The 23,779-nt window shown below is 41.1% G+C and overlaps 1 protein-coding gene across 2 annotated transcripts; it reads left to right on the forward strand.

Moving 5' to 3' along the window:
* The first annotated feature begins 237 nt into the window (after positions 1-237).
* prodha (proline dehydrogenase (oxidase) 1a) lies at positions 238-23,720 on the forward strand. 2 transcript variants are annotated; one of them, XM_082141192.1, is made up of 15 exons: positions 238-681; positions 1,537-1,745; positions 4,422-4,456; positions 5,556-5,591; positions 6,314-6,463; positions 7,578-7,642; positions 7,728-7,844; positions 8,670-8,749; positions 8,894-8,975; positions 9,063-9,155; positions 10,618-10,764; positions 11,513-11,688; positions 12,790-12,888; positions 12,980-13,068; positions 19,988-23,720. In XM_082141192.1, the coding sequence occupies exons 1-15, from the start codon at positions 358-360 to the stop codon at positions 20,176-20,178; spliced, it is 1,893 nt and encodes a 630-aa protein (XP_081997318.1). In that variant the 5' UTR covers positions 238-357; the 3' UTR covers positions 20,179-23,720. The 2 variants fall into 2 exon arrangements, with proteins under 2 accessions (XP_081997318.1, XP_081997319.1); XM_082141193.1 differs by lacking the exon at positions 5,556-5,591 and having other exon boundaries at positions 242-681.
* Positions 23,721-23,779: the final 59 nt, after the last annotated feature.

The following is a 23,779-nucleotide window of genomic DNA, read 5'->3' on the forward strand; positions in this document are numbered from 1 at the left end:
AATAACAAACGAATTTGAAAGTGGGGGGGACACAAGCGGAATTTTTTAAAGTGTGGGGGGACATGTCCCCATAGGAAATTACGCCCGTGGAGAAATTACGCCCGTTCAGCCTACTATGAACATGTAGGCTGGCTACATTAGTACATGGAATGACGCAATAAGCCAGTCTTTCTCGTCACAGATCATAAGCCAATCGCCACTCAGAACGCGCTGAAAACACTTTGCATATTTTCAGAGCGCGCTTTAATGACACTCCCGTCCGGGGGTGGTTCCATCTCATTCATCTAGAAAACTCCATCGTTACAAGTAGCACTCATAGATACATTATTTCCTCTATCATATCTCCCTTCATCAAACATGTCTTACTCTAAAGTTATCCCCGCTTTGGCCAGAGTAAAGCCGGGTCAGTTGTTCGGCTCGAGGCTTCGGTCCACGGCAGCATCCACGCAGCCCAAAGAGCTGAAGACGGAAGACCGGCTGGACCCGAGCTGTACTATCGTGGAGAAGCCCTGCGATGTGGACCTCATCAGCGGGAAACCGCATACGGACAGCCAGAAGATCTCCGTGGACTTCGACAACACACAAGAAGCCTATAAGAGCAAAGACACTCTGGAGCTGCTCAGGAGCCTGCTGGTGTTCAAACTCTGCACCTTTGACTTCCTGGTCGACAAAAATAAGGAGGCGAGTTACTTTTGATTTTTGAAAAACTTTTAGTTGCATTGACTGCTTTTTTTCTCTCCTTGAAGAGTATTATTTGAATGCACACAATTTATTTGTTTTACTAGATCAATATTATTTGAATGCACACAATAAATGAATAAATTAATTCATTACTTTTTTATTTTATTTATTTGAAATTTTCTGAGATGTGTCGTTTTAGAATGTGTGTGTGTGTGTGTGTGTGTGTGTGTATATATATATATATATATATATATTAGGCATGTACCGATATGAACATTTTGTCCGATACCGATAATTCTGGTAATTTGAAAGCTGATAACCGATATATATATTGGCCTTTAAATCTAAATCCAAACTTTATATCATTTTTGAGAGGCTGATTACCAAAAAACAAAAGTCTCAACATTAAAAACATGTCCCAAGCACGATTATAATTTTATGTAGCCTAAATGACAGTTCCACTGCACATGTTGCTCTCAGCTGTATTTTCCTTTTTTGAAGTGATTCCAATCATATTTCAAGCAATTCAAAACCATCATGGTGAACAGTGCGCATCTGAAGTGTCTCAGCTGAAGGAAATAATCCATTATTTATCGGCTTTAATATATCGGCCAAATTTTCTTATTATACGATAACATTAAAATTGAACATATATCGGCCGATATATCGTGCATCCCTAATATAAATATATATATATATATATATAAACACATATACATGTATAATATTAATATAGAATATGTATGTATAATTTTTCTTATGTTTCTCATTTTTACTTATTTATATTAGAAACTAATGTAGGCAACTTGTCTGTTTTATTTATTTATTATATTCCTCACTTTTCCCCATCCGCAGCTGATGGACCTCAGTAAAAAGGTTTTTGGCCAGCGGCTCTTCGAGAAACTAATGAAAATGACCTTCTACGGTCAGTTCGTCGCGGGTGAGGACCAGAACTCCATCAAACCTCTGATTGAGAAGAACCAGGCGTTTGGTGTGGGCTCGGTTCTGGACTACAGCGTAGAGGAGGACCTGACTCAGGAAGAGGCTGAGAAGAAGGAGATGGAGTGAGTATCAACCAAAGAGTTTGTTTTCCTTTCCTTTATCCTACTGTTCGATCAGATCGAGACTCTTAAGTCCACATCAGAAATATCAGATCTAAACCCGGATGCCAGATCATGTCAGAAGATATCCATTTTAGTCTGGCATCCAAAACCAGTAAAGCTTGTCAACAGCAAGTCTTATCCTATACCCAAAACTGTCTTCTATCAGCCGGAGAGTTTGACTGAGAAAGCCAAGGGCAGAAAACAGCAGATGAAGTGATGGTAAAAAATCTGCAGTTTATTGAATAAAGTTACGTAATCATGTACAGGAATGACATGACATGACATTGTTTTGAAACAATGTCACCCCTTTGACTGCAGTGCACTAGTGTAAATGGTCTCTGATTACACTCTTCCCCATTGGTCAGTTTCAGCCATGGCCCACCACCTGATTGGCTCATAAAGGGAGGTGTTTTTCCTCCTCCTCCTCTTGAGGAATGCAGTCACATGAGGTTGAGCCAGGAAAACTCAGGCCAGCGTATTGAGAAACTCAGAGTCATTTGACATTTGAAGGTGTGGCACACATAGTATAAAAATCACTTTTTAAACGAGGCCAATGCTTTATTCAGGACTACCTTTTGAGCTGCCAGTTTAATATATCCCTTTCAGAATCAGTCAAGGCTCACAAGTTTCTATAACACAAAAGGGAGGCTTGTTTCAAGCCAGTCCCGTGGGAAAGTGCTCACATTTCGTTCGGTGGAAAAAGAGTAACTACACACACACACACACACACACACACACACACACACACACACACACACACACACACACACACACACACACACACACACACACACACACACAGCATAGGTTATGTAAGGTGTTTTGGGTTAGACGAGATCTAGTATTTAATTAGCATGAGGAACACAAGGTTCAGAACAGATGCAAAAGCTTTCAGGAATCAGCTTAACATGAAACTTATGCTGAAAAGATTTTAAAAAGATTTTTAGGAACGCTGAGCCGTCGTTCATGTGACTAACATGTGAATAGGATTGACCGGAAGAATCGCAAAGCAATAAATGGAATTACATCTATTACAATAATACCATATTCAAAAACATGGTTATCAAAAATATAGATGCAGTTCTCTGTAGTATGAAATGATTGGGATACTGAGAACTAGACATTTTACAGCCAGTGATTTCCCAAACAAGACAAAAATACTCCAATAAAACCAGTTACAAGATGCACTCAACTTCAGTGCAATAAAATGAAATTGCTTTAGGGTATAATTTTCATCTGTTGTAAACCATGATACACTACTATGTTACTCATGCTTGAGTTAAGAGTCTCCGTACTCTTACGCTGACATGAATGGTTCCGTAAATCAGGTGATTTATTTATTGAGATGGTATAAGACATGACAATCATGAGATTTTGTTTATATATATATATATATATATATATATATATATATATATATATATATAATCAATATATAAAATTGATTTATATTTTATTTTCATATATTCTGCTGCTATGTAAATATGTCTATAAAGTTTTATTTAATAATATTTTATTTCTGTTTTAGGTATTCTAGTTCAAGTGAGTTAAACTAAATGTTAATGAGAAATGTTTCCTTGGCAGCTAGTTTTTTATATTTTCTTTTATTTCGGTTAACATTTTATTTAAAGTAATGAACATTTTTCATTTTAGTTAATAATAACCTTAATATTAGGTTTTTATTTTAGTTTTATTATATTTGAGTTTTGAATGTTAATTTTTTGCTTCATTTAGTTGTAATTTCGTAATGTGCTTTTATCTTTTTTATGTTTTATGTTTTTAAAACATTTTTATTTATTTTTTGTAAATGTTGCTATTTAGGTTTAATTTATTTTTTATTTCAGTTTTAGTTTTTTATTTGCCAGGGCAACATTTCTAATTTTTAAGTTTTTAAACTAAAGTTATTTCAACTTGTATTTATATTTTATTTTATTTCAGCTTTATTTTAATTAACAGATGTTTTTAATAGTTTTAGTTAACGATAATAACTACCTATTGCACCTGCTAGAAAGATTCGTCTGTGTATTAAAAATCCACCATCTCCATATTTTTGCAAGCAGTGTTTGCAGCATTAAAATAATTTGCGTTTGCTCAGTTTTAGTAGCAGCGTCGATCTGAGCACATGTTGCAGTTGTCATGCTTGAAGCCCTATGTCTTGTTAGTACAGAAGGTCAGGTTGAATACATGTCATACTTCTCATTCACATGCCTAAACTGAGCTTTCACTTTAGAGTTGCCAGTTTCAGTTATTTGCATTGTGCCAATTTGCGTTGGATCATTTTAATTTCCCTCACAGCCAGAGAGCTACATTTCTAAATGTATATGAAATGGATTCTTTATTGATTGAACTCTGACTGTCTGTTGACTGAGACTTGTGTTGCAAAGTGTATGACGCATGTGACTGAAATCCGAGGTGGACCAGCGTTTGTGAATCAGGCGTTTGTGTCACTGCCAGAGTGTTCGGTGTGTTCTGCATCATTTAATGGTCCCAAGTGAATTTATCACCTCTTCCAATAGAGCTGACTGGAGTTCAAATGTAAAATGTCCTGGTTTAGAGGTGACCTGTTCGCAGAAACCTTAACTAGTGTTCATAAAACACAACTTTGCACTTAAACATGCTTTTTGCCTTGTTTTTCAGTTCCTGTGTTTCTGAGGCTGAGAAAGAGAGTCATGGTAAGTGCAATAAATTGACTACATAAAAAATATTTGAACTAAATGCGAACATAAAACTATACATTGTTTTATTGCTGTGTTTTTAAATAAACCTGGCATATGCTATCATGATAAATGTAAAATTCATCCCCGAGTCGGTTCAGTACGGTACAGTGTTACTAAATATAAAAAACTGTTTAAGCATCCTACTAGGATTATATACTGTTATTTTTATTTTACCACGTTTTATTTGGCTCGTTTGGACTACAACGCCTCTTATGAAGTCACAATGGTACTCATTTAAATAATCCCCGCCTACGGAATAAGCAAAAAAGTGGACGAGACCTGGTGTTGTCAATATGTTAAAGAGACACTGTCTTTTCCACAACATTTCCAAAACTCATTTGTGTGACCCTGACGAACTTAAAGTGGTTAAAAACTTACTTTAAACACTGTTCCTGAACATTATAACCCCAATGTTTATCTGTGCGCTGCACATTTATGGAGAACAGCTTGTTTTCAGTTGCTTTTGTAAGACAAAATTACAAAAAAAACACCACTTTTTTTTAAACGTCCTGTGGAATTTGTGCTTGCTTAGACTGTGCATGAAATCCGTTCTGCACTGTCCTCTTGTTCGTTAACATTGTCAGGGTCTGAATCGGGCTCAAATTGGTTTGAAATTGACGCCACCCTTATTCATACACTAAAGAACTCGCAGTTATGAAGGGGCAGGACATTTCCCGAACACGTGCTACGCGAGGCCAATCATGACACACTGGGCCAGCTAACCAATTAACCAATAACCAATAAACCAAGGGGCTTCATTGAAATTGGCGTGTTTGAGCCAGATTGGGGGAGAGGTGCTGTAATAAGGTCAAATATGTGAAAAATAAAGTGCTTTTTGAACTATCAAGCATGAAAACATATTCTAGTACACCTCAAAAACAAAATCAAGACTTCATAAAAGGGCATAATAGGGCCCCTTTAATATATTTTTATGCATTTTAATATATTTTTGTTTTATTTTTATAAATCTGATGATGTTATTCTAAATTATCTGTAAATCACGGCCTCAAGGGGCTTATTGCTTTAGTAAACAATTGTTTTGTTGTATTTTCAGTGAACACCAGTGCATGCTTACCTCAGGACCATACGTGTACAGTGTTTTCCATTTTATTTCAGGGCTTTAGCGTTGATGCTGGAAGGGTGTTGGCAGTTTGTCGGGTTTCATCTGGCTGGGTTTTTAAGTAACGTTAGTAATGTGACGGGCGAGCAACACTTCATCTTAGCGAGCATGCTGTGTTGGCAGTCATCGAGGCTGAAATAGACTGCTGTGTGCGTGTTATGGGCTCTAGTTGTTTCACTCGTTTAGACTGGTTGAAGCTGGTTTAACTGTGGGCTCTCCTGGTGAAGGGGCTGAAATGATCTTTGCATGCTCATGTTTTTTAAGTCAGTGGGGTATTCTTTATCTCAGATGAAAACCTTTCCTCTGCAAGATATTAAAAAACATTATACAGTGCAAGGTTTTGGCCACAGCCATCATGCTGCATAAAGCTGTTCAGCATTTATTATAATAATTTTTTTATTCTAAATGTGCATGACATTCCTAGTAATTTCAACATGAAATCAAAACTGGTTCTATTATCTTTTTAAATTATGTGATGCACAAAAAATACATAGGCCTAATTTATGGAAATAAAAAATTTTCATTGTGTGCATTCTGTGAGGAAACTGTTATTTAATTTCAGCATCATAATGATTTTCTGACAGCTTTTTGCAACATAATGCGACACTTATGCAAAGTTATGGTTAAAACGGAGGGATGTTTCCAAACCAGCATCTCAAAAATTTACTGTAATTTTTTTTATCCATATTCAGGTATGGATCATCGTGAGAAAAAGTACAAAGCTCATCGGCAGTTTGGAGATCGGCGTGGAGGAGTGATCAGCGCTCGTACATATTTCTACGCAGATGAAGCCAAGTGTGACCATCACATGGAGACATTCATCAACTGCATTAAAGCTTCTGGTGAGAGGAATATTACTTTGTCTTCTGTGCCCCTATTTTGCTTATTCTGAATTTTGGATATTACCTTTCATGTAGTTTGTAATTTAGCTGTTTGTAAATATAAAAGGTCTGCAAAGTTTCTGAGCGGCCTAAAGCGAATTGTCAGTGATTCCAGTCTTACTTCCTGTAACAAATCTGCATAATTCCAGCCAACTTTGACCCTTAAACACTGTAGTTGTAGCTGATGAAGCCTGAAAGAGTTAAGTTTGTGTTGTTGACATGTTGAAAAGATGCTGTGTCATCTGCACTGCCAGAGCAAATACACTCTGCAAAAGGATGAAGGCTCGAATTCATACGGTAAAATCGACACTGAAATCCAGATTAAGCTAATAATGGTCACAGCCGTTTTGTTTCCGAGACGCACTGTAAGTGGTAGACCAATCAACCGACTGGGTCATCTGACCAATCAGAGCAGAGTAGACCAATCACAACCGACTGGGTCATCTGACCAATCAGAGCAGAGTACTGGACCATCTGACCAGTCAGGGCAGAGAAGGCTCTCAGGAAGACCGAATCCTTTATCCAACCGTTTCAGACACTGTGAAAAATGAGGTGATGCTGCAATGTAAATTATGAGAAAATTAAAGTTTTTTTTTTTTTTTTTTACCTTAGATGCATGTAAACCTATTGTAGGAGCCCTAAACACTCTCAATAATCAGGCTGTTTGGATTTTCTGAGCACTATGACGTCATAATGCTCATGCTCCGCCCGCGACCACTGACGGACTGTCCCGTATTAGCATATTTCTGCCCTCAGCCATTCAACACCCCCCATGGAAGAGAGGGGTGGGGTGAGCAGTTGCTCATTATCATTTAAAGAGACATGCACCGAAATGTTTTTTTGCTGTTTTTGAGGAGGTAAAAAGGGTGTTGTTTTACACAACCATTGAGGAATTTTAACCAATGTATATTACAAACTTTACATGAACACCCTAAAGAATCATACCAACTTGTGGAAAATGGGCATCTGACGACCCCTTAAACAAAATTAGGAATCTTTAAAATAGTGCAATAGGGGCTCTTTAATATCAGGCTATGTTCATTGACGTATTTGTATTGATGTCTGTGTATTTTAGCCGGAAGCTCGGTCGATGGATTCTCAGCCATCAAGATGACCGCACTGGGCCGGCCGCAGTTCCTGGTAATTCTCTTTCTTTAACTCTTTCAAATTTCTTACAAATAAGCTGATATCTGTGTGATTGATCTTGATTGGTTCTGTCTTATAGCTTCAGTTCTCTGAGGTGCTGGTGAAGTGGAGGAGGTTCTTCAACCTGTTGGCCGCCCATCAGGGGAAAGACGGCATGGCAATACTCGAGCAGAAGCTAGAACTTCAACAACTGCAGGTTTGGGTTTTGCACTCAAAGTCTATAATGGTTTATAACTGGGCAGTTTATAATGCGTATGAAAAGTAGATTATTGACAGGTTTTTGGAATGTTAAACTAATTTAGTGTGGTCAAAAAATTGTTTGCTTTTGCAAATTTAAAGGCAACATTGCAATGCTATTATAATTTGTAATATGACATTTTAAAGTGAACAATATTATTCAGCAGGAAATAATGTTAATTAGAAATTGAAATTTGTGTTTTAGAAAAACGACCTGAGACATTTTATTTAGAGGGGTCTATTTTGATTTTTGATGTTGTGTTTAAAACTATTTACAATTTATTATGACTAATGTGTAATTTTTTTAATGTATTTATTAAAAAAGTGTAATTTAATATACTAAAATAAAACAATAAAAATGTGTGTTCTGTTCTTTGAAACGTTCTATTCAAATAATCCTGGAAAAAAAATGTTTCACCGTTTACACAAAAATAATGTGCAGCACAACGGTTTCTAACATTGATAATAATAAGATAAAATCGTAATAAGCCAATTAGCATATTAGAAGACTGGAGTAATGATGCTAAAAATTCATCTTTCACATCACATCACAGGAATAAATTACATTTTAGAATATATTCAAATAAAAAAACAGATATTTTGAATTGTAATATTTCTCAATCTTTTTACTATATTTTTTATCAAATAAATGCAGCCTTGGTGAGCAAAGAGACTTCTTTCAAAAACATAAAAATCTTTAACTTTTAAACTGTATATTCATTTAAAAATTTACACATTTACATATATCTTTCTTTGTCTTTTTTATTATTTTGTTTATCTGCAGGACAGTTTGATCAAACTGGGAGTAGGTGCTAAATCAGACGTTGAAAACTGGTTTACTGGAGAGAAACTGGGTTCATCAGGGTAAAATTCCTCACCTGTCACTTAAACTGATTTTCCCAGTCCCTGAAGTACACACAAGTGTGTGTGTGTGTGTGTGTGTGTGTGTGTGTGTGTGTGTGTGTGTGTGTGTGTGTGTTTGACCATGTTTCTCTTTTGTTCTTGTAGAACCATTGATCTGTTGGACTGGAACAGTCTCATCAATGACAGAACTAAAATCTCCAACCTGCTCGTGGTTCCTAACATGGAGGTAACACACACACAGGCACACACAAAAAAATGTGTCTAAAGCACACAAACGCTACTCCGCTCATACGAACTCTGTGTATTTCCAAAGAGTGGTCACCTGGAGCCTCTGCTGAGCAAATTCACTGATGAAGAGGAGAAACAGATGAAGAGGATGCTGCAGAGAATGGACGTCCTAGCCAAGGTATTATCACTCACTGTAGATGTTGTTTAGGTAAATGATCTTAGATTTCTTGGACTGTTTGATGGTGGTTGGCACATCTAAAGTCTACATAAATGTTACGACAGAAATCAGGCGGTTGCGCTTGATTTCTACACTCTGTGTGCATTTGATGTTTGACATTACTCTCTCAGAGTGACTTGACCCTGATCAGACATTAACCAAACACATTTCTTACTCTGACGCAAAGGTGTCTCATTTTCCCTCTGGTTAGTGTTTGCACATCTGCTTTTTGACCAAGGAGACTTTGATAAATGGATAAGTAGAAATGATTCTGGTGGAAAAGTATCACTCGGTTAACCTCGACCGTACATGTTAAACGACACATGAATGTAGTGAGGTGGACGATAAAACTGACAAAAACCTTCCCGTCGACTTGCCTTAACTTCTTATTGCTTAGGAGACTTTATCAACGTCTGTTCTGGACATTTTAACAATGTTCTAAATATTCTTTACAGCCCTCGATGTCACAAGACTGACTCTTTATCTTCTGTGAGATAAGCAGACCAAAAAGCATTGTAGAGGGAAATGTTTTTAAAAATACAATGTCAAACTCAAGGTAGAGTTAGAATAAACCAAATACAAAATGTTCCAGTCTTAATCTCTATAAAGACTGACGCTGAGGCTGTTAAATAAAAGATTTGTGAGATAAATGAAAGCGTTTTTATCTTCGCAAATGCTGAAGTCATTTATCTACAGCATTTCAGCTTGTGAATTCTTAAACTGAAACAATTCAATGAATAGACCACGGAGTACTTTCAGTAAAGATTATTACAAAATATATGTGTATATGATGTAATAACCATTCAAAACAAAAAATAATACAAATTGTAAAATGTTTTATGTGTACATATATACACAGTGTATATATACAAATATTGTACTGTATAAAATACTGTATATATAAATATATAATGACATTTTGTTATAAAATATATACATTTTAAAAGTAACAAATGTAATATTACATGTACATTTATGTTATTGTTAAATTATATGTTAAAAATCAAATAATACAAATAAATGTAAACTTTTTTTTTTTACATTTTATACTGTACAATACATACTTGATAATATTTTTATTCTTTGTTCTTGCATGCATTTTATATTATGTTTTTTCTTCTGACTTTAACAGTTAGTTTTTTTTCTTCTTCTTGCTTATTCAGCTGTTTTCAGTCTGAGAAGTGTTCAGTTTGTTCCTGTCTTAATAGTCTATTGTTGACCATGACAGCAGGATTGTGGTGGAAATGAAGGTGTCCTGCAGGCGTGATGGTTATGTAACTGTGCTTACTGAAGTGCACTGTTACAGCTGATTAACTGAGTGTGTGTGTGTGTGTGTGTGTGTGTGTGTGTGTGTGTGTGTGTGTGTGTGTGTGTGTGTGTGTGTGTGTGTGTGTGTGTGTGTGTGTGTGTGTGTGTGTTCCAGCACGCTGTGGAGAACGGCGTGAGGCTGATGGTGGATGCAGAACAGACGTACTTCCAGCCGGCCATCAGCAGACTGACCCTGGAGATGCAAAGGATCTTCAACAGAGAAAAACCCAACATCTTCAACACCTACCAGTGCTACCTCAAAGTGAGTCGCTGAAACACACACACACACTCCAATTTAAGCTAAACACACACGTCCACACCCTCAAAATCAGCTGCCGATCTTTGCCACACCCAAACTTCTCATTTATCGTGCCATAATGTGGATGATTAAAGGATTACCATATTTACAATAACTCACACCCGAGTTTGTCGCACTGCAGCAAAATTGCGTTGCTGAGAAGAAAAACATAGATGCGTTTTCCTTTGAATGCTGTACAACAGTCCGTTTAAACTGAACCATGTAACTTTTTTGGTTTTCATTGACTGCATTTTAGTGTTATGAAGAGGCTGCAAAATGTCAGATTAGAAATGCTAGAAATTATTTGTATATGTTTTTGTGTGCGACTATGCTTACTCCATTTTGCTTGCGTGACGTTAATAGCAATATATAAGTCGCGCCATTAAAATAAGGTTGTTAACCTAAAAATAAAACAAAAGAGCAGAGTAGATCAATCACAACAGACTGGGCTGTCTGACCATCAGAGCAGAGAAGGCTCTCGGAAAGCTCTAGAATTAGTTTCTTTTCGTCTTTTTTCTTTATAATTTGTGATTTAGGCTTTTATGTTACTTTATGTTATCTCAAAAAGTCCCGCAGCCACAGAATGAGTCAGCATGATATCCTATTATAGTGGTAAATGACCGTACATACAACTTTCTAATGTTTTTATTGCAATAATTCTGTGTGATAAATCCCATGACAAAGTCAATAAAATAAACCCCTGTGCTTGTAGGAAGCGTATGATAATGTGTCTGTGGATGTGGAGCTGTCGCGTCGGGAGGGCTGGTACTTCGGCGCTAAGCTGGTCAGAGGAGCGTACATGAGTCAGGAGAGATCTCGGGCGGCAGAGATCGGCTATGAAGACCCCATCAACCCCGACTATGAGGCCACCAACAGGATGTACCACAAGTACGTGCCTTGCAGTTAAAACGCATATTTTAAATGAAAAAAGCATTGATAAAACATATCATCACCATATAATTTACAAGCAGTATTTTCATACGTTGATTGCTGTGGAACTTGTAGAAATATTGAATTTTATTAGAGCGATATAGTTATATAACCTAGAACATAGTAATATAGTATACTGTATAGTACAATAATGAAATGCTGGAAAAAAACACTGTAATAGAAATGTGCATCTATTTAAACCATGTGGTGAAAAGGACTTTTATAATGTCACTACATTAAATATAATGTGAGAAAGATGAAACTATTGTTTTGGGGGTGGTTGGGGAAGGCACATATTTAAAACAAAAAAACAATTAATTCTTTAAGTAATTTTATTCCACATAACCCATTATGTGATCCAAAAACAAGCATTTAATTATACATTAATTCTTTAAATATTTAATTTTATTCCACATAACCTATTATCTGATGAAAATCAAATATATATTTAAAAAAGGTAAAATATTTTTGAATATTTGCTTTTCATTGGATAATGGTTTATGTGGAATAAAATAAACACATTTTATGTATATTTAAACACATTTATTTTTAATATTTTAAAATAAAAATTTCAATAATATATATTTTTTTATTAATATATTTTAAAACATTTAATTAATTTTATTTGATTCCACATAACCCATTATCTTAAGAAAAGTAAACATTTAAAAAATATTTTAATTGTTTAAATGTATGCATTTTATTTTATTCCACATAACCCATTATCGGATCAAAGGCAAACATATAAAAATATATTGTTTAAATGTATATTGAAATGTATATTGAAAACACAATGTACCATTTAATTTAGTTTTGCCGTTTCATCTCAAATGAATACTTCATTCCACACCAAACACGCCTGTTTACCTGAGCTGAACTTGTTTTGCCCATCAATGTGCGTCATAACTGTCAATATTTGCACGCACATTGTGACGGGGATGTTCTGACTTGTTGCTACAAACAGAACCAAATATTTCAGGATTAATTTCTTTTATTCTTCTGTCGCTGTCATTGATCGAGCCCTAGGAGCTTTTATTAACCATTATCTCTCTCTGTAAGGTGTCTGGAGTACATTCTGGAGGAGATTAATCTCAACAGGATGGCCAACGTCATGGTGGCGTCTCACAACGAGGATACGGTCAAATTCACACTGGAGAAGTGAGTCTAGAGCCAAGAAGAGATGCATAAAATACATTCAGCTCAGTATCTGTGGCTAATGCTGGGCGTACGTGTGTGTTTTTCTGTACAGAATGAACGAGATGAGTCTCTCTCCCACTGAGAATAAGGTTTACTTTGGACAGCTGCTGGGAATGTGCGACCAGATCAGCTTCCCGTTGGGTGAGTGTGTGGGAAGGAACAGATGTTGACATCAAGACTTTGTAAAAGAGCATAACAGGTCCTCTTTAATATTAGATTTAGTTTTTGGGCTCTACTAGACTAGGTTTTCACGCTTGAATGTTCAAAAAACACCTTTACACTGTTGCAGCTCCTCTCATCTCAGTCTGTCAGTAACACTCTGTTTAGTTCCTGACTCTATGAAGCCCCTCCTTCTAATAAGCGTACTGTGCTCTGATTGGTCAGCTGGATCAGTGTGTTGTGATTGGTCATCCGCATGTTTGTTGAATGCCACGCTCCTTACTATACCCGTGAGTTCCTACACACCACTAACTAACTCAACCAGGCCCCGCCCCTTTATTCTGCGTATGCCATTGGACGGGAATTATTTAAATGAGGAATATTGTGACGTGTTCGTTCCTGGGAGAAACTCAAGACTACAATGGAGGCGTTTCAGGGAGTCTAGAAACAGTGACACTGATATAGAGAATAACTCCCGCTGGAGGGACTTTGTGCTTGTAACTTTGCAGAACTTTTTCATGCTCAAACCACAACATTACACATGTTGAAAATGTAAAAAACCATTATACATGTTTAATATTGATGCTGATAAATACAGTCCCCCCAGAAAAACGCGGAGTTTTTTTGTGATTGTTGCGGGCAAAAATCCTTGATTATGCGGCACGTTTTCTTAAAAAATGCGATGGAATATGCGGGATAAAATGCAATTTTATGCGATGAAATTGCGGGAACTTGCAAAAATTGCGGAAACTTGCAAAAACTGCGGTTTGATGAAAAAGAGAAAAAAAAGTGATTCCCCCAACACCAATTACATTAATAGTGTAATAAATGTCTTCATTTTAGTTTGAATGAGAAAGAAGAGGTGTAAGCTATTCACCCTGCTTAGGGGGATGTGATCAAAGCCTGGAGTGGAGCAAAAGCATGTTCCTCTCTCCACTCTAAGCGTTCTGTTATCACTCCGCTCCTGATCCACTCCGGGTTTTCCAGTCCCGCTCACGGAAAAACGCCTCGGTTACGACTGTAACCTCGGTTCCCTGAAGAGGGAACGAGCGTTGCGTCGAGAAAATGACGCTGTGGGAACGCTTTGCGTGATGACGTCTTGAAGCACATGTAAAATCAGTCCAATGGTGTGGCGGAACGTCAGAGGCGGGTGACGTCACGTACCAGGAAGCTATAAAAGCCGGCCCGAAACAGAAAACGAAAGCTTCGTAAAGTCTGAAGTCGCGCTGACAGGCATGAAGGAGATATGGCAAGGCGACGCAACGCTCGTTCCCTCTTCAGGGAACCGAGGTTACAGTCGTAACCGAGGCGTTCCCTTTCAAGGGAACTCCCGTTGCGTCGAGAAAATGACGCTGTGGGAACGTCTATACCAACGCCTCCATAGCTACAAATGTCTGTCCTGTGTGAAATCCGTAGAGCAGCACTAGGAAGACAAGACATGAGACCCTGGAGCAGAGTCTAGATCCAGAGAGTAAAACCTGACGAAAGTGTGCGGTGAGGACCAGCCTGCCGCATCACAGACGTCCTGTAAAGAAACTCCTGAAATAAGGGCCTTAGAGGCCGCCATACTCCTAGTAGAGAGCGACCGGACAGCCAAAGGAGAAGGCTGTCCAGCCGCCTCATAAGCCAGTGAGATAGTCTCAACCACCCACTTGCTCATCCTTTGCTTAGACACTGGACCTCCCTTGTTAGGGGAGCAAAAGTCACTTTTACGCCACAGGGCAGCTCTGTGGACATACGCGTCTAACGCCCGAACAGGGCAAAGCAAATTATTCGCCTCCTGGTCCGATTTCGAAAGGGAGGAGGACCTCCAAGTGCCACGAAGGAAACGAGATACCAAGGGGTCTTTCCCCACAGACATTCCACCCAAAGGACTGTGGTAAGCACCTATGGCCGCCACATAGACCTTTAAAGTGGACGGGGTCAGACCTGCAGTGAACCGTTCCTGCAGGAACTCCAGCACTGTACCAATTGGGCAGTGGACTGGGTCCAACCGACGGTCACTACACCAAGAAGTGAATACTCTCCACTTCAGGGCATAAAGTTTCCTCGTGGAGGGAGCTCTGGACTGTAGAATGGTCTCAACAACCTCGGTTGAGAGACCTGACTCTATGAGCTGGGCCCCCTCAGAGGCCAAGCCCACAGGTTCCACAGTTCTGGCCGAGGGTGAAATATCGAGCCCTCTGCCTGGGACAGAAGGTCCCTCCTGACGGGTAACTCCAGAGGATGCCCGTCGAGGAGGGACACAAGATCGGGAAACCCGGTCCCTGCGAACTCTTTCCAGAACTCCCGGGAGCAGAGCAACTGGGGGAAAGGCGTACAGACGTAGCCTCGGCCACGTCTGTACCATAGCATCCAGTCCCAGAGGAGCTGGATGCGTGAAGGAGAACCAAAGTGGACAGTGAGACGTCTCTCGAGACGCAAACAGATCCACTTATAATTTCCATATCAGCTCCACCCCCTCGGGGGTGGAGCCACCATTCCCCGGGCCTCGGCCCCTGTCTCGACAGAGTGTCTGCTCCTATATTCTGGACCCCGGGGATGTAGGCTGCCTTGAGTGACAGCAACTTCCCCTGGGACCACAAGAGGATATGGCATGCCAGCGCAAACCCCCTTGATATAGGCGACTACCGACGTGTTGTCCGTATGTACTACACATGGTGTCCCCTGAGACCTGTGATAAAGCTCCTCAGAGCCCGGAAGACAGCTAACATCTCTAGGCTATAGAATGCCAGGAACGATGATGGTCTTCCCACAGACCTTGAGATGAGCGACCCACAGGATCGCTCCCCAACCCGTGAGGGAAGCATCCGTCGTTAGCAGTTTGCGACGACAAGGAGCTCCCAGCACTGGGCCCTGGGACAGGAACCAAGGTTTCTTCCACATAACCAAGGCACGTAGGCATCACCGCGTGACCTTGATTGTGCGAAATGGGTTGCCCCTCGGGGAAAAACCCTCTGGTCCTGAGCCACCACTGCAGGGGCCTCATGAGCAGCAGTCCAAAAGGTATCCCGTTGGAAGCTGCTGCCATGAGACCCAACAGTCTCTGGAACTGTTTGACAGTGAGTAGCTGGCCTAGCTTTACACTTCTCACAGCTGCCAGGATGGAATCGAAGCGTGGCGATGACAGGCGCGCCTGCATCGACACTGAATCCCAAACCACGCCTAAAAAAGTGGTCCTCTAAAATGGAGAAAGCACACTCTTCTTGGCGTTCAGCCGTAACCCCAACTCTTTCATATGGGCGAGAACAACATCTCGATGTTGAACCGCCATCTAATGCGACTGAGCTAAAATCAACCAATCGTCGATGTAGTTCGTGATGCGAATACCCCGGAGGCGCAGAGGCGCCAGAGCTGCATCCACGCATTTGGTGAAAGTGCGGGGTGATAAAGCAAGGCCGAATGGAAGAACTCGATATTGGTATGCTTTGCCCCCGAAAGCAAACCTCAGAAACTTCCAATGACACGGACGGATGGAAATATGCGTCCTTGAGGTCTATCGTGACAAACCAGTCCTCGGACCTGATCTGTGGCACGATTTGTCTCAAGGTTAACATTTTGAACTTGAGCTGCATGTACTCGTACAGAACTCGAAGATCTAAAATGGGACGCACTCCCCCGTCCTTTTTTGGAACTATGAAGTACCGGTTGTAAAACCCGGTTTCCCTGTTGGAGGGGGGTACATATTCTATGGCCCCTTTCTCTAACAGAGTGTTTACTTCCTGTTCCATAACCAGAACCTGCTCGGGGCCCACCACTGTGGGCAGGACCCCCATAAACCGCGGTGGGCGTTAATAGAATTGTATCTAATACCCTTTTTCCACGGTCTGCAGGACCCAACGAGAAACATTTGACAGTAGCTTCCACGCTGTCAAAGATTCTACTAGAGGTACCAGTCTCTCGAGACTGGTTTCTGGATTTTGTTGCTGTTGAGTAGTCGGTTCGTCGCCCTGTAACGGCGCACCGGCAGGGAACGACCAAACAGACTGCTCCAGCACCCTCCTCAGAGGGGGCGGGCATCCCGAGGCCACTACGTTTCCGGGTGGACCTTGAGATATGTGCTCGCCGGAGACCGCTGCGCCCTGTAACACCGGAGGCGGCAGGGTTGGCAGAACGGTCCCCTGAGGGCACCGAAGAGAGACGGCACCGTATTTTTCTCCTGCTGTTGAGTAGTCGGTTCGTCGCCCTGTAACGGCGCACCGGCAGGGAACGACCAAACAGACTGCTCTAGCACCCTCCTCAGAGGGGGCGGGCATCCCGAGGCCACTACGTTTCCGGGTGGACCTTGAGATATGTGCTCGCCGGAGACCGCTGCGCCCTGTAACACCAGAGGTGGCAGGGTTGGCAGAACGGTCCCCTGAGGGCACCGAAGAGAGACGGGCACCGTGAAAAGAGGTGTTAACCGCTCTGCTTCGGGGGGACTACCCTCATTTGTCCTGAGCCCTCAGACATCAGGACTTTTCCCCAGCAGCCTTCTTGGCGGTAATAACGGTCCGCAGATCCGTTTTACCCCTCGAAGACTGCTGGGTTTGAGAGCGCCCTCCGTGTCCCCGAGATTTTTGTGGGGGAGCACGAGAGGACACACTCTGTTTTTGAGTGGCACGATGTTCAGCGCTCTTTTTAGAGGAGTGAGGCTGCTCCCGCTCAGCAGCCTCAATGAAAGAACGGCGGGGGAGAAGTTTTTGTAATGCAGCTGCCTGTTTAGCAGCTTCCTGAGATTTAGCTACCGCACTGTTTACTGCATCACCAAATAAACCAACAGTGGAAACCGGAGCATCTAAGAGAACGAGCTTTTCTTTCTCTTTTATATCGCTCAAATTGAGCCACAGATGCCTCTCAGTGGCCACCAGGGCTGCCATAGACCGCCCGATTGATTTAGCGGTCTCCTTGGTGGCCCTGAGAGACAGATCTGTGGCTCTGCGTAGTTCAGCCACTGTGTCAGGACCAATTCCCCCGCCCTCCTCTAAATCCCCCAATAATTCTGCCTGATAGGCTTGCATAATAGACATCGTATGCAGACACGCTGCAGCTTGACCAGCGGCTGCATACGATTTATGAACCAGAGATGATGTGAATTTTACTGGCTTAGAGGGAAGTGAAGGAGCTTTCAGGGAAGATGCCGTTGCTGGAGAGAGATAGCTCGCAAGCGTCTCCTCCACCTTCGGCATCTCCCCATAACCATATTCTTTATATTTGTGAATGTAAGAATAGTGGGATGTTTGTGGTGCATACACTCTGTATGAAACCGGTTTTCCCCACGATTTCGACACCTCGGTGTGGAGATCGGGGAAAAACGGAAGGCTTCTTCGCTGAGGCTGTGTACGAGATGGCAGGAAGCGTTCGTCGAGCTTACTTTTCGAACGAACGTCCTGCCTATCCTCTGGCCACTCAATAGATAGTCTGTCAACTGCTCTAGTAATAACATCGAGCAGTTCCTCAAACGCATGAGACTGAGGTGGCGAATCCTCAGACTCAGCTTCAATACTCACAACATCCAACTCCTCAGAGCTGGACAGTTGCAGTATTGGTGCCTCTATCGGGGGGGAAGAAACCGCAATGCGTGCTTCCACACCCTGATGAGAGGCACTGGATCTGTCAGATTGATGCTGAGATAAGGCAGAGCCCGTCTCAACATCCACTGACAGATCCATTTGCGAACCCCAGGTCTGAGATCGCCGCCGAGCCTCAGCCGCGGCGGGACCCGAGCCCTGGGGAACGCGATCGGGATTGAACCGAGCCAAGCGGGATCGGAGCGTGCGCAATGGAAGCGCGTCGCAATGCACACAGTCACCACCCTCGAGTGCTGACTGGGCATGCTCCTCACCCAAACAAACAACACAAAGAGTGTGAGTATCACCTCCCGTTAAATAACGCGGGCAGGGATGGACACACACTCTAAACTGCTGCTTGCTCGCCATACTGAATATATATATATAATATAGACAGACAACACCAAATAACAAGGACAGATTCAACACAGAGCGCAACTGAAGACTCAGAAAGCTTTCGTTTTCTGTTTCGGGCCGGCTTTTATAGCTTCCTGGTACGTGACGTCACCCGCCTCTGACGTTCCGCCACACCATTGGACTGATTTTACATGTGCTTCAAGACGTCATCACGCAAAGCGTTCCCACAGCGTCATTTTCTCGACGCAACGGGAGTTCCCTTGAAAGGGAACTGCTCCGTGTTCACTCATTTTTAAGAAAGTTACAGAAAACAACTTCTACAAACAATTTTAATTTGCCAACAGTTAATAATAATTAATAAAAGTGCATGACGTGCAAATCAGATAACAATCAAGTGCAATATAAACATGTTTTGTCAGGGCATCACTCCCGAACCAGCATCAACACTCCATTTTCAACATCTGCTTACTCATTCACACCACAGACACGTCTTTTTGCCTTCTGTGTCTGACGTGATAACTTCTCCCCAGTTGTTCCATGAAAACCTGCAAAGCACGGCCTGCGGCGTAAGATATATACGACCGGATTTTTGTGAAATAGGCCTATCGCGGGGTTTGCACAACTTTGCAGCTTTTCAATGATGTCGCGTAAATACGTCACTTCATAACGTTCCCATGGCAACAGGGGAAATGGCTGCGCTTGTGTGAAGTAAACGCAACATTTGTCAACTTTCTGCTAAGATATATGTGACTTTTTGCAACGAAAATGCGGGGATTATGAAATCATGCAAGCCCGCATATTTTGCACGCGGAAATCTGCAATTTATGCGGCGAAAGTGCGGCGTATTTAAAAAAATGCGTCCCCCGCATAAATATGCGGACTTTGGCTGATTATGCATGGAATCATGCGATCGCATAATCGCGTTTTTCTGGAGGGACTGATAAATAGAATGAAATGTGCTGATGAAGTTTTCCGGTGTGTGTTTTTGCGAACAGGTCAGGCAGGATTCCCGGTATACAAGTATGTTCCCTACGGTCCCGTGAACGAGGTCATCCCGTACCTGTCGCGCCGAGCGCAGGAGAACCGTGGCTTCATGAAGGGTTCGAAAAGAGAACGCAGTCTGTTGTGGAAAGAGATCCAGCGCAGACTCTTCAATGGACAACTGCTCTACAGACCTGCGTACTAAAACACACACACAACTGAACATCAACTGTATTTAAAATAAGGACCCCCTCGCCCTACCGGTGAGCACAACCATGTGACCGTGGGGAACTCATCACAAAATGGACATTAATACATTCTATAGTTGTTATAGTTTGTGTACATCAGTGGCTGTAAAATGAACTAGAGTTAAAGACAACATGAAGGACCTTGCTTTTGCAATACAGTTAACGTCTGTGATGTGACATGAAACAAAATTCAGAGGGAAATAATGTAAGACGAGAGTTAATCTGATAAAACGCGAACATTTTAAATTATATTAATGATTTAAATCTATATTTGATTCCACATAAAACATCTGTTGAAAAGCTAATAAGTTAATTGTTTAAAAATATATTTTGAATTACATGAAACATTTTTTTTTTTTTACATAATTTTTCATATAAACCATTATCTGATGCAAAGCAAACATTTAAAATATTTAAAATATATATATATTTTTTTTGTATTTATCCCATAAAACCCATTATCCAATGAAAAGCAAATATATAATAATATAGTTTAGTTTATTAAACAACGTGAAACAGAACGTTCAGAGGAAAATAATGTGAGACATGTTAAGTTATTAGTTATGAAGATAAGTTATGAAGTTAAGTCAAGACATGTTTAGTTACATGAACAGAGCAGATGGTTTAAGTCATGTCAGATATGGAGAAAGTTTGGGACAGTAACTAAGACTGTAAACTGAGTCCGTTATATGTTGTCTTTAAATCAGCTCTTAATCATTCCACTGTCTTCACATCTCTGTGCGACTAGAGTCTCATCTCATCTCTGTGCGACTAGAGTCAGCTGTTCATCACTGGTTATGTGTGGAATAGCTCACGACCGTACTGCCGTTTACACAACACTGCTTTAAACTAAAAACGGAAAACTTTTTATGCGTTTTGGCCATTATCGTCTGAATGTAAACTACAAAAACTCAAGTTTTGTCTGTAGGCGTTTTGTAGTCTGTGCTGTATAGGCATGTAATGTTGTTTTACAAAGTTTTACAACTACTGGCCTGGCAACATAATAACTTTTTTTTAAACGCAAAAGAAAAACTTTTCAGTTTTTAGTACATTATTCTCATGTAAACGTGTGTGTATATATATATTAGTATGTGCAGTATGCAGCACACTAGTACTTCAGGTTTTTCAAGTCAAGTCACATTTATTTATTTAGCACTTTACAATACAGAGTGTTTCAAAGCAGCTTTACAGAGATAACCGGAAAATACTGCAAACAAGTTTGTTTCCAGAAGAAAATAGTGTCACAGTCCAGCTTAAGTAAGTTCAGTGATGTTTCATTTTTGTTTAAAAAAACGTTATTCATTTAGTTCATTTATGCCGCTGTGGAGTAAATGGTGATGTCATCGTCCAGCTTAGTTCAGTTCTTGTATAATAGTGTTAACGAGGCAGATCAATATTATTGTTGAACTTTAAATTAAATGTGAAGTTTAATGTCCCCAACTAAGCAAGCCAAGCCAATGGCAACAAAGGTGGAAAAAGGCGACAGTGGCAAGGAACCAAAACTCCATCAGTGGCAGAATGGAGAAAAAAACCTTGGCTCAGTCGGCTGGCCAGTTCTCCTCTGGCCAATGAACGAACAGTGCATGATTATGATTCAGTCAGCATTATTATTTTAGAAGTCAGACTGGTTTGGAACAATCACAATATTATCCAGTTCCATCCGGTTGAAGATCGGAGTCACGACCGGTATGGAGACGGGCGGGTTTGTTGAGGATCAGTGCCGATGGCTGTCGTGTCGATGAGGCCTTCACAGGGGAGAGTCTAGTTGACACAATCTCTGCTGGCACTTCAGGGATGTGTCGTGTCCAGGCGTAGGTCCACATCTGATCTGGATACGGGCCGGATCCGGCTGACTACATCATGCGTTGTGGTCGTGTCCAGGTGTAGGTCCACATCTGATCTGGATACGGGCCGGATCCGGCTGACTACATCATGCGTTGTGGTCGTGTCCAGGTGTAGGTCCACATCTGATCTGGATACGGGCCGGATCCGGCTGACTACATCATGCGTTGTGGTCGTGTCCAGGCGTAGGTCCACATCTGATCTGGATACGGGCCGGATCCGGCTGACTACATCATGCGTTGTGGTCGTGTCCAGGTGTAGGTCCACATCTGATCTGGATACGGCCCGGATCCGGCTGACTACATCATGCGTTGTGGTCGTGTCCAGGTGTAGGTCCACATCTGATCTGGATACGGGCCGGATCCGGCTGACTACATCATGCGTTGTGGTCGTGTTCAGGCGCAGGTCCTCCATCTGGTCTGGATACGGCCCGGATCCGGCTGACTACATCATGCGTTGTGGTCGTGTTCAGGCGCAGGTCCTCCATCTGGTCTGGATACGGCCCGGATCCGGCTGACTACATCATGCGTTGTGGTCGTGTCCAGGTGTAGGTCCACATCTGATCTGGATACGGCCCGGATCCGGCTGACTACATCATGCGTTGTGGTCGTGTTCAGGCGCAGGTCCTCCATCTGGTCTGGATACGGCCCGGATCCGGCTGACTACATCATGCGTTGTGGTCGTGTTCAGGCGTAGGTCCACATCTGATCTGGATACGGGCCGGATCCGGCTGACTACATCATGCGTTGTGGTCGTGTTCAGGCACAGGTCCACATCTGATCTGGATACGGGCCGGATCCGGCTGACTACAGTAAACCTCGGAATAAGCAGAAAGACTAACATTAGTGTAGATACCATTATTCTTATGATGTAACGAGTACATCGGGTATTAAGTGTTCCCGGTTCCGGCTGACCTAATTTATGCAGCCTAATAATCATTTAACTGATTTGAATAAGAGGAATGTATAATGTTCTATGTGTATGCCAGGTTAAAGAGATGTGTTTTTAGTCTAGATTTGAACTGACAGAGTGTGTCTGCTTCCGGGACAATGTTAGGAAGGTTGCTCCAGAGTTTAGGTGCTTAATAGGAGAAGGATCTATCGCCAGCGGTCGACTTTGATATTCTAGGTATTATCAACTGGCCAGAGTTTTGTGATCGCAATAGACGTGAAGGACTATAATGCGTGAAGTGAAAAAATAATCGACCTGTTGACTTTGTGACGCACATGGACTGTTTTCAGTTATTTTTTTTGTAATATATTTAATAGTATACCATATCATTATGATTCAGTGTCTATTAACAGCCCGGTTAAATGCATTTTAGCACTGGATTGTCTGTTTAGTGTATGACTGTGATGTAAATTATGTTTTTTTTGGCTTGTTTTTCTTTTGCCCATTTTAAAAACTACGTCAATGTAAGTTTGGGTTTGAATTTAAATGAGTTTTTGGATGAAGTGTGCATGTGAATCTTTCAATTGTTTGAAATATTGACTGCTCTTTTATTATGTAAATAATGAAATGCGTTCATATAATATTAGCGATAGCGCACAGTTCTCTCTCCAGGCTGATTTTACACACTTTGTTTTGCACTGTTAGATGAATCTGGATGACTGTATATGAACATGTTTTAAATAAAAATGAAATATTATATATCGAATATTGAACTATTAATCGAGTTTCTTATTTTGATGTATAGTTATGTAATATATATATATG

This window comes from Leuciscus leuciscus (genome assembly GCF_965113295.1).
Source record: "Leuciscus leuciscus genome assembly, chromosome: 16".
Classification (NCBI taxonomy): domain Eukaryota; kingdom Metazoa; phylum Chordata; class Actinopteri; order Cypriniformes; family Leuciscidae; genus Leuciscus; species Leuciscus leuciscus.